The sequence below is a fragment of the Salmo salar genome, chromosome ssa02, assembly GCF_905237065.1.
Source record: "Salmo salar chromosome ssa02, Ssal_v3.1, whole genome shotgun sequence".
Taxonomy (NCBI): Eukaryota; Metazoa; Chordata; class Actinopteri; order Salmoniformes; family Salmonidae; genus Salmo; species Salmo salar.
This window is the reverse complement of record NC_059443.1, coordinates 41220443-41232787: the sequence shown is the minus strand read 5'-3', so window position 1 is coordinate 41232787 and position 12345 is coordinate 41220443. Positions and strand designations below refer to the sequence as shown.

At 40.9% G+C, this 12345-nt stretch overlaps 1 protein-coding gene across 1 annotated transcript in view; it reads left to right on the top strand.

The window, feature by feature from the left end:
• Positions 1 to 289: 289 nt before the first annotated feature.
• The window catches only part of LOC106583195 (glutamate receptor ionotropic, kainate 3), a 126793-nt gene continuing 114737 nt past the window's right edge, over positions 290 to 12345 (top strand). The window contains exon 1 of the mRNA XM_014167105.2: positions 290 to 1184. Coding sequence (XP_014022580.1) covers positions 1070 to 1184 — 115 coding nt within the window. The 5' untranslated portion in view covers positions 290 to 1069. The remainder of the gene's footprint in view (positions 1185 to 12345) is intronic.

The following is a 12345-nucleotide window of genomic DNA, read 5'->3' as shown; positions in this document are numbered from 1 at the left end:
ATTTATACTGAACATTTTAATTGGTTTTCAGGGAGCATTAATCTAACCAAAAAAGTGCATCATCAACACATAGATGTAAAATAAGTAGAAATAAATAATAATTGAAAATGTAATAATCTAGTGGTATAATCTCACGTGTCAAATGTTTCATGGACATAACTGTGACCTTTGCCTAATGATTCAAGTGCCTCTAGTGGCACTATTGAATAAGACTGGTGGCGCTCGCTCTCACAACACAAGCTTTGCTCAGTACCAAAAAACATAATCACCAGTGAATCTGTCCAACCACGCGCAGGTTGTGAGTTGAACAAGCATTCAATTAAAAAAAAGTCATTCTGGTCGTCCACGGATTTTTTGTTATTGATTTTTCTAAAACTTGAAGCGCAATAGGCTATTTCTTCATTGTGCTATGAGAAAAACAGACAGCAACGACTACTGCACCATGAAGAAGCTTTTCTTAAACATTTCGAATACTTTTTCTAAATGAACAGTAATTACCATTTAGACAATTATCATCATGATAATAACTGCTATTTGGCTATATCAACATTTTTGACAAATTTCATATTTCAAATCAGCACTGATATTTTATATATTTGAAATATGTAATGAGCTTTCATGAATTCTGAAGAAACTTATTAAGAAACAGGTTTTCAAGGCTTCTTGTGGCTAACACCGGTCAGAGCATCGTTGGAGGCGACCAAAAGTACCGCAGGCGCAGTTCCCTTCCACATTTTTACGGGAATCCAGCCCGGTTGTTCTCCAGCCAGCAGACAAATAGCATCAACGGTAGGAGGGGAAGGGATACAGACTCGTGCAGGCTAATTGTAGCAGCCAGCATTCGCAGGTGTAACACTGATCCGCCTGTGTGTGGAACTGGGGTATAATCTTGAAAAGCCGTCCAAAGTATTGAGAGTGAAAAAACTGGGAGAATGTTGCACCAAGTACAATGAGCGCCCATTTGTCGCAGACACACAAACCCACATATGACTCCGTCGAATTCAAATTTGATGAGCAACACTGAAGCGTCTTTGGAATCTTAAAAAGTGGATCCCACGACTTTACAATCATGCGAAACACTTGGTTGTCTGCCCGGAGTTCGATTTTGGAATACTGGACATCGGCCATTCTATGTCTCTTTTGGATTCAGTACTCTTGTGGGATGCCTCATGTCATTCGAATAGGTAAGCGTTATAAAGTGTCTATTTATGTGTAATATGGACCGGCTATAGGTAAACAGTCAGTATCGTTCTTAAGAGTGGAAATCCTATCTATTTAGGAAAGTGAGTATCTATCTGTGCTTGTGCAGCATCTGTGGTTTTTGGAGTAACGGTCTTGCCCGTCATCTATAAAAGATATATGTTTAAGCTCTTTTCAAGGGTATGCTATCAGATGACTGTGTGCATCTAAAACAATATTGCAGAGACCCACAGTACTTTATACGACAGAGATACATTGGATTAAATGCTGTGCAACTATTGTGACTTCATGTCAGGAGGCTTCGATGCAACCACATTGTCGCCGATATGTGTAAAAATGACCCCTACCCATGCTTGTTTGTTTTTCAACGCCATTCTTTTCTTATAGGCTATTATATGTTCCCTATGTGGTTATCATGTGGCAATTGATGTTGTTGACGCGTTATAAATACATCCTACATCAATACACATGATAAGTCTTCATCTCACGTCAGTTATTCATTTTGGAGAAGGTTGACATGCTTAAAAATGCTTGAAAAAGTAGAGAAAGTTTGCATAGCAATACAACATAAGTATGCACAACCCAAACATATTATTTGTACTTAAGAGGGCAAATAAGGAACAACAACATATATTAAGGGGCCGGTGTGCTGAGATGGCACAGGTGTCGCCTGCCTTGGACAGCCGCATGACGCGTACTGTAGGCCTATGGAATGAAGGAAGTTTGTAAGCAACTCATGCGTTGATCTCTAGTGCCTTTTTTCAAAATCTTTCCCCTTTGCTTTACGGTTAATGTGATGACACAAGTGAGCGCGTGATGCTGCCTCTGTCTTTTGGAATCACTCCAAGTAAAACAATGTGAGAATTCTCATTCTGAGCGCGGAGATGTGATGAAACGTTTTGTGCGGCGAGGAGAGAGGGACAGAATGAAGATCAATACGTTTTTGTCCCAAGGCAAATCGCTTTTGACAAGTGGCTCGGTGCCATGCAGGACAATTACTCAAAATGGCATTAGCCGAAATTAACGTAGCTTTACAAGGCTCAATGTAAACGATGGAGAGCAATATGACAGGGCCCTGGACAAATGTGTGTCATTTTGTCTTAACAGATAACCTAACAAGTCATTATGTAAAATAGTGAACAAACATATAAGAATATAAAATATAGTTTTCATTTTTACAATTTTACCATTTATTTCGCCCAAATCCAATCCATTTGTTTTGAAAGAACAGGCAGGCATATGTCTTACAGTAAAATATGTGTTATTACATAGTTATTAGGCTACATCATAGTCAAGTTTTTAACCTGTCAACAAAGAACCACTAAGACAGCCATATAGGCCATACAGTACACATTATAAATAATCAAATATTTTGATAAATAAATGTTGATTTCTGGTAGTTGAAATGAGTAGCCTATATATGTATTCTTTCCTATACAAATTATTAGAAAAATATTGAGAGCAAACCAAACCATGATGTCTCACAAGAAAACGATGCATGGTATTGAGTATTACAGATGAGGTTTGTCATCACTTATTCTGGCTGGGCATGTCTTGATGATTGACTGCAGCATTGTGAACAGCTATGACATTGTTGTGGAGAGTTGTGATTTCGTAGATGCTGTGTAGAGTCTGCTTTGTTTTAGTGATGCAAATTGAAGAATTTTGTCAAAATAACCTTTTTTTTCTAGTACCGCAGCACATACAATGGAGTCTGAAAATAGCCTGTGACAGGTCTTGTTGTTGAAATGCCACAGAGCTGAGACAAATTTACCTTGAAATGTGCTACAGCTGCACTATTGCCTTAAAAAAAATATATTATTTATATTTTTATTCTAGTCCAGGTGCAGTTCTCTCTGTATACATGAGTTAGTCTTTTGACAAAAGGCAGATGAGGATGTGCCAAGAAAATGTGCTGAATTTGAGTTGATGTCCACATGAACAAAAACATACAAATGCTTTAGAACAGAAAAATGAAATGCATGAAAATGTGTCTGAATGTACAGTCTGAATGTGTGTGTGTGTGTGTGTGTGTGTGTGTGTGTGTGTGTGTGTGTGTGTGTGTGTGTGTGTGTGTGTGTGTGTGTGTGTGTGTGCGGGTTGTGTCTGCTGTGCTTCTTAGGCATATTTTATACGTTAATAATATAGTGACATCTATGTCAATAACACTGTGTCTCTGTGTAAATCTGAATTTTTAAGTTAACTTCTGAGTGCCTTTTAATGGGTTTGTATATCTGTCTGCACGTAATCTACTGTATGTTTGTCTGTGGCAGGACTGCCCAACCCTCTTCCTGGAGATGTACCGTCCTGTGGGTTTCCAGTCCAACCCTAATTTAACACACCTGATTCTACTAATTAGCTGCTCAACAAGACCTTAACTAGCTGAATCAGAACTGCTAAATTAGGGTTGGGCTGAAAACCTGGGGTTGGGCAGCCCTGGTCTGTGGGCATCATCACATGCTCATGTATGGTATGTGTTATCCTAGGCCTAGACTTTATGTGCATACGGGGTGTCAATTGGCAGTCGCCATACCCTAGCTCCACATCAACAATTAAACATAGGCTACTAAAATCATTCCAACCCTGATTAAAAGCCAAATGCAGATTAGTATAAATTAGTAGGTTGACTTTAGGACCATGCGGTAGCCTGGCTGGCTGGAGTTATGGAGAGCGCATCAATGAAGCTGCATGGAACAGTGTGTAAAGATGGCTGCAGTAGATGGCTTTGGCTAGGTAACTGCTGTTTGACTTGACATGAAACTAAACTAGAGTTTTAATCCCGGTGCATACCAGCGAATTCTTGTATAACGTGTTTGTAGAGTGTTAATAAGGATCCGCCCCTTTTTTTTCTAATTTGCGCCTAAAATGACATACCCAAATCTAACTGCCTGTAGTTCAGAACCTGAAGCAAGGATATGCATATTCTTGATACCATTTGAAAGGAAACACTTTGTTTGTGGAAATGTGAAAATAATGTTGGAGAATATAACACATTAGATGGTAAAAGATAATGCAAAGAAAATCATCTTGGATTTTGCAAGAGAAAGGCCATAATGTATTATTATGTCTATGTCCTGGGAAATGTTCTTGTTACTTGCAACCTCATGCTAATCACATTAGCCTACGTTAGTTCAACCGTCCCGCGGGGGACCCACCGATCCTGTAGAGGTCCCCTATTGACTGAGGTGAGTGAAACTACAGCAAGAAGGTGATAATGTCTGGAGTCAATTTAGCTTGCCATACCCTCGGTTTAGCTGAAATTACTCTGCTGTGTGCATGTACATTATGTGTGACGTTAAGAGAGTGTATCCGTGAGTATGTGTGTGAGTGTGTGTTGTGCTTGTGATAGAGTATACTATTCACACACTCACACTCTGGGTCAAAGCCATTTATCAACAGACCACCAGAGGGCCCTGTTGTAGTTCATGGTCGCCGGCCAGCATCGAACAATACCTTACAATACCAATCAAGCAAGCAACATTCACTGGAAGTGGGTGGTGGTGGCGGGCCAGTAGCGTGGGGTGTTCTGTCTGTGCAGTGTCTGCTCTTCGTTAGGTAGCCTAAGCAGTTCTCTCCAAGTACACCATCTGTGTAATGGTGGGCATCCAAGGTGGAGTTGTTTCCATTGATTTGAGTGCTTTTACAGTGCATAGCTCCATACTGAGGGCCAGATGGTCAATCACACTCCTTCTGCAGGCCTGTAAACGTCTGAGGGAAGAAAAGAGAAAATACTCTTTTTACTGTATCTAGGCCTATTGTATTCATCCTAACCTTCAGTGTTCTCCCTCTTCTCTTCTTTTTCTTGTCTTTGCTAAACAAGTAGTGCTCATACCATCATTTCTATGGTATATAGATAATGTATAGGATAGAGTGATTTTAGTATATTTTTGCTAGGCTACCCTGGTTGACAATGAGGTCTGGTTTTAGCTTAGGTGGAGCTCAGACGCTGATTGTGTCTACCGGTGCTCATGAATAAATGAATTCTCTCAGTCATACGTGGAAACAAGGACCATGTTAAACGGTGCAACACTGTATAAAAGTCATGAATGCAGACATTTGTTTGTGCTTTGTCAGAGACTGTCTGTTTCTCTAAAGCATGCCATTGAGAAAATTGTAAACAAATCGAGACATGATCTCTTTCAAGGACAGTCTCGCAATTCTTGCATTCTAACTACCTGCTACTCAAAGTGCTCTGAACAAATTAAGGGATTCGTTCACCAACATTAGCACATTATAAGATCTGATGACTATATCGGTAATGTGTTTTCTGACCCTCCTTTTGTCGAATTCTCGTGAGAGATTCTCAGAGATCAATTGTTAAACTCTGATTTACCACCCCACAATATCCCTGCACAACGTCTGTTTGCGCCTCTACCGGATGGAAACTACAAGTGTAGATCCCAATCAAAGGTGTTATCACGTGCTCCACTAAGGCAGTTATTTGTCTTTTAATAACTTCTCCTCGTGGTAAAAATGATGTGGGTAAAACAAAGCGCAAATTAAAAGTACGACTCCCGGAGCATCGTAGCACCATTGGATGCAAAAACACGATTTACCCAGTTGCGGCCCACTTTTTTGGAGCGAACCATTCAATTTCGTCCCTACATTATATCGGCATCGAACATGTCACCCTCCCTAGGAGAGGGGGTGACCTCGATAATTTATTCAATGAGAGGCTGCCTGGATCTTTAATTTAAAGACACTTGCTTCCTTCTGTGTCAACGTAGACTTTGATCTGAAGCCATTCTTGTGATTATTGTGATTTTGCTATTCATTGTAAATGTTTTGTAGGCCTATGTAGCCAAATTGTATCTATGATCGTATGCGAATCATTCGTGTTTTTTGTATGTGCTGTTTATATCTGAGAATTAACCAATGATATCAGGCCACACCCGGCCATGATTACATACACCTGTGTGTGTCCTTTGACTCTATATAAACTAGTGACCCGCAGTATTTGTCAATAATACCCAATTATTGCATCTGAACTCTTAGAGTTTGCGGCTCTCCTTTTCTTTTTCAAGTGTTCTACTGCCCCTAGCCAGTACCTCGCCGAAACAGGTGTGCGTTTCTTTCACCTCCAGATTTCTCTATAGCATCCTGTCTGACTTAGGGTCTAAAGCTTTACATCCAAAGCTATAGTTGTTCATTTTGTCCAGTCCAGTTCGTAGAATATGTTGTTGTGCTTAAGATCCTGGACTTAGTCTTTAAATAATGCCAACTTCAATGGATGCCAATGGTTATGTAACAAATTCAGCCAACCACTGAGCTTTGAGCATACTTCATTTGACATGAGGTAGGCTATAGCACCCATTTTAGAATGTAAAATGACAAAATTTACGACAGTTAGAGGGAAGTTACTGAAAGCTATGTGATGCAATGGAACTATATAAATACCTGAACAGCCGGTAACGGAAAATATGGATTTTTCAACAGCTTAGAACAGTGCCAATGATTTTATAAATATATATTATGGATGACTCACTCTCATGCCTCACTGTCATAGAGCAGCCAATGCTTATGCTGAAAACCAATGAAATTACAAACCAGCCCACAAGCCATTTAATAGATACTTATAGTTATGCTTATTTAATTTTTGTTGGAGGCAGAAGATTGATTAAACTAATTTATAGTCTCTTGTCTTTTTTATTTCTTAATGCTGCTTTTCAGAGCCAGACAGGGATGTATTGAATATTCAATTACTTTATCTACCTAATACTCCATCATGGCCAGTTAATCAATCTTCCTCATGATATGACATCGCTTTCATTTCTTTTGCTCCCTTTTGCCCCTCCTCCTCAAACAGCCGGTGTCTGCGTTGTCATTTTGTCTCCCCAAATGTAATTTATGCTTTGGGGAAAACACTACCTAAATACATTTTCTGTGTGAAATAACAGTCGAGAAGTCTGAAGATGTATTTGCTGCTGTATGCAATGTGACTGTTCCAAAGCCACACTTCTGTGAGGAGAATTAGAGCTGCGTTCGCTAGCTGCTGCTCGGTTGAAATTCTCCAAACACGATGAGTCACTTCAGAGGCTGGTCTTTATCCCTCCCAACCAGAAAATGTTCTTCATGTGATTAGCCTCTCCAGAATACAGGCGAGAAGGAGAGCGCTCTCCGTTCACACTCTCTCACACACACACACAAACACACACTTGCCTAGATCCTCCTCACCGGGGTTCACGCAAACTTCTCATTTTAAATGACTCGCAAATATTTCAAGAGGCTGCGAAAAGGGCCGTGATATAGTACTTCGCTTCTATTTATACAAAAGTTGAACTCAAGGCCGTGTGCAAAAGAATTCACCACAGAGTTCCGACAACAGAAAGAAGAGAGAGAAATAGTTGTGCTAGACAAAGAAAGGCAACAGCGAGTGGTGAACACATCAACAGTTGTGTGAAGTTAAGATGGCCATCAATTGCCAGAGTGGAAAACAAATATTTAATTTTCATGTAAATGTAATCTGTCCCTAGACAGAAGAGGAGAAGGCAAGCAGGTAGAATCCTCTTGGCAGAGAGCTAGGCTAGCAGCCTGGGAGTTGTTGTGGTGCATACGAACAAAGACTGTGAGAGGTCACAGTACAATTGTATCCTGCGAGAGTGGGCTCCTTTGATGTGTGTGATGCAGGGATCTCTGTTAGTGACGCAGAGAGAGAGGAGGAGATTGAAAGGGAAGAAGGATACAACAGTTATTCAACCTGTACAAACACACTTCACTCGCCCACACAGGCACAATATACACAACGTCTTCACTTAATAACTCATGCCAGTGGGCTACTCTCTCTCTCTCTCTCGCTCTCTCTCTCGCTATCTCGCTCTCTCTCTCTCGCTCTCTCTCTCCACCCATAGTGACTCTCTCACTCTCACTCACTACACCCATAGTGACACTTCAACTAACACACATAAACGCACGCTCACAAAAACTCCATCCACAAACTCACTCCAGAACATATGTCTGGTCTCACAGGGGCTCTTGTACACAATCCAATTCCATTCGCTGTCAGCACACTTGCGGCCCGTCATTAGCTTCAATATAGCTGATGAGAAACGGCAGATGTTCATTTTGTTAAGGAGAGGGCCCTGTCTCAGAACGTGTTGTTTCCAGTTCTCCGCTGTCAGCAGGACACACTGTTTCTGCTCCATAGGAGACAAAATGTTACCCTACAAACAAGCAAACACTCTAGGCAATATACTGAAATATAGGGCTACTGTTAGGAATTTTCATATTAATGTGTTATGAATCCATACATATGTCAGCTTGGGTGACATATAACTACAATGGTTAAATGTCTCTATTTTGACATAATCTAATGAGATTCTAATGAAAGACAATAATAGGAAAGGTTTAATAAAATGCATTATGAAAACGTTGACGAGGTCAACAAGAGGTCATACAGAGACACAACGTGTCAACACCAAGATGATTATATGCTATACTTAGCAACAAACGTTGTCTCAAGAAAGTGTACATCTGCCGTGTACATTAGTAGAGCTGTTGTATTATGCATGCTAGATAATGATTATTAAATCAAAAATCCATTGAGGATTAATGTAACGGATATCTCTAACAGTAAGGTAACCCTATGACACAGTAGGGCCTTTTAGCTACACAGCTAGCCTAGCTGTGTTCCCACACCAGATGGTGTTTTCATATCATACTACAAAGTGTGCGCTCCACAGTGAAAGATTGGCGGCAAGCATATGCTTCTGATAACTATTTCAGTAAATAATACTGAGCAACCCTCACATCAATGCGTCCGTCTAGTTCTGAAGAAATTAGCCAAAAACTTGAGTTTGGGCAGGAGTTTTATTGAGCAGAGTTTCAGTATTCACTGTTGATGCTTTTCTAGATTATTCTTCTGTATTCGGTATGAAGAATTGAGGTAATGTATTGAATTGAACATAACCAAAAACTGCTTGCACGCATGTGGAAGTCAGGCAAATGGCCAGCTGATAAAGTCAGTTAACCATCTCCCTGTCTCTCCCCAGCAGCCTTCTGGGACTAAATGTCATTATAGCAGCCGGATGTGTGCTTTCCTGGATTTGACAGTGTTTTAAAATTAATGGCTTGTCAATGTTTTTTGGGGGGTTGTAAATGTTGCTGTACCGAGGCAATGAATCAAATTTCCTGCTTTAGCCATTTGTCTTTATTACGTGCCCTTGTCCTTTCAGTTTGACTCCTTCTCTCAGCCTCCGGGTTCTGCTGGAAAAGTCAAATCAAATTAAAACAGACAGGAAACCTTGATCACCAGCCATTTTATTTTGTGGGTCATGGAGCTCTATAGCATGGTTAATTGGAACTGATCTTGTTGGTGGAACATTTGGCAGGTATTTGTTACATTTCAGTGCAGGGAGCAATTTCTCTTTGGATTTGTAAATGTGCACCCATGAATGCACCCAAGCACAACATGCACACACCAAGATGTGTTCACAGAGGGGTGGCAGGTAGAGTGTTGGGCCAGTAACCGAAAGGTCACTGATCTGAATCCCCAAGCCGGCAAAGTGGAAAGATCTGCCATTCTGCTCTTGAGCAAGACACTTAACCCACAAAAACAACTGCTCCCTGGGCTCCGATGACGTGAACATCGATTAAGGCAGCCCCCCGCACCTCTCTGATTCAGAGGGGTTGAGTTAAATGCGAAAGTCACATTTCGGTTGAATGCATTCAGTTGTGCAACTGACTTGGTATCCCCTTTTCATTCCAATCCTACACATGCATACACACACAACACACACAAAATGCACACACCGCTATGGTCTCCCATTATTTCTCCCTCCACGCTGCAGTATAAGCGAAAGAGAGCGAAAGAGAGAGAGAGAAAGAGAGCGAGCAAGAGAGAGTGAGAGCGCACAGACGCAGCTTGGGAGACTCTTATTTAGTTTGTTAATTAGCTTGAACCTTTTGATCCAAGCAAGATAAAAACAGAGCCTTTATTTCATCGCCTTTCAAATAGGCATTCAACGGAGCAGTTTCCCCTGCCTTCTCTATAAAAATACTGCCTTATCTGTCCACGGACTGTGTATACTGGTGTAACTATGCAGCTCTAAGACACTCCTTGTTACACAGGCATTACAACAGCGAGACCTTTTCTTCTCCTCTTTATAGTAATCAGGATTTGACACCGAAGGTATCAGTGGCCTGCACGGGTTTAAATCCTATTTAGCTTGGCAATGTACAGGGCGTGGTATGATTTCATTCTGCCCTTTTAATCAGGCACGTTATTGTTATGGGTGTGAGGCAAATGTCAGGTCTGGTCGTGTGATTCCTTCCCTGCATTGTGTGTGAGGTTTTATGGCTGGGGGGGAGGGGTGTAATGTGTGTGTAGTGTAGTGTAAATGTGTGTATATGTGACTTGTTTCAGGAAACTAGGCGTGTGTCACTACTTCACAGTAGAGTCATTTGAACGTAAACTTTTTGTTATCAAATTTCATTTTTTGGCAGAAATGCCTTCTGGAACATGTGCATTTTCATGTGCCTTAATAACAAAATAACAAACTTGTATGCCATCTGTAACTACAAATAACATTGTTATATAACAAGCCTAGTAGGTTCAGCCAAAGAAAAAGTCAGGAACCGTCCCGCTAGCCATGACTGGCTGATATAATGGATGGGCTGGACATGCCGAGAGATGAGTTGGAGCACGGTTCTGTCTATAACATGATCTGGTTAATACAGTATGTGTAGGTAATCCCTTCTAAAGTAGCTTTTTTTTTAAGATATCATGTAATAGATCTGCAATAGTGTTGCTCTCCACTTTCTGGAATGAGAGTATGATAGCTAAGGAGGTGGAGAAAATTCTGGCATTTGATTGCAAATATGCAGAGGGAGTATAATACAGCTGTTTCCGGATTACATCCTCAAACTAAGGGCAACCATGGCCTCCGTGACAGAGGGAGGAAAAGCGTCCATCCATACGGGTAAAATAGTCTAGCTAGCTACATTTCCATATATTACACGTTTTTAATTTAGTCAGAAAGTCGTTTTCATTTGAAGTTCAAGCGTACTCTTAGCTATCTAGCTAATGTTAGCTGGCTGGCTCGCTAGCTAATGTTATGTGTATGATCTGTTTAGTAATATTATTCACATCTCAGAGCCATTTGCATTGCTAGTTATAGTCTAATGTTAGCTAGCTAGCTTACATTGAACCTGTTTGGTTAGCTACCTACAGATTCATCCAGGGTAGTAACATTATGAGTTGGGATTAGGGTTCATTGTTTAGCATGTCTAAACAAAAGACTTCACTATGCAAGTAACCATTTCAATAGAATGTTCATGATGTCACTGCGACAACTGTCGATAGATGTAGCAGGTAAATTTGCTCTGGCTATCTACTCCGATTTCAGAGAACTCTCATGTGAGTGTGCAAGAGCGCAGAATAACTGATGAATTTACAAACACTCGTTGAATATGGCCGGTGTCAGTAAACGTTGGCAAAAAAGCTTAATTAAATTGTTGTCAGTAGCACAGTTACAGTCACCAATGCTCTGGACTCTCTCTCTACCGCACCTGCTGTCTCTAACTCTGAATGATCGGCTATGAAAAGCCAACTGACATTTACTCCTGAGGTGCTGACCTGTTGCACCCTCTACAACCACTGTGGTTATTATTATCTGACCCTGCTGGTCATCTATGAACGTTTGAACATCTTGGCCATGTTCTGTTTTAATTTCTACCCGGCACAGCCAGAAGAGGACTGGCCACACCTCAGAGCCTGGTTCCTCTCTAGGTTTCTTCCTAGGTTCTGGCCTTTCTAGGGAATTTTTCCTAGCCACCGTGCTTCTACATTTGCATTGCTTGCTGTTTGGGGTTTTAGGCTTGGTTTCCTTATAGCACTTTGTGACATCGGCTGATGTAAAAAGGGCTTTATACATACATTTGATTGATAAAAACAGCCTAACCAGCTCTGCTAGGACAAGTAAAATGGTCAGAGTGATCTGTTCTCTCATTTGTGTCTGGAAGTAGCTAGCAAGCTAGCCAACATTAGACAGTTATCTTGGGTGCTTGCCTGCTGTTGTGAGGTCAGAATGCTTGGATCAACTCTACTCATCGGCCAGAGTGTCCTGAACGCGCTCTGAACACTCGAGAGCAAAACACTCTGAATTTATGAACAGACAATCTAACAATGCTCTGAGTTTACAAACGTAC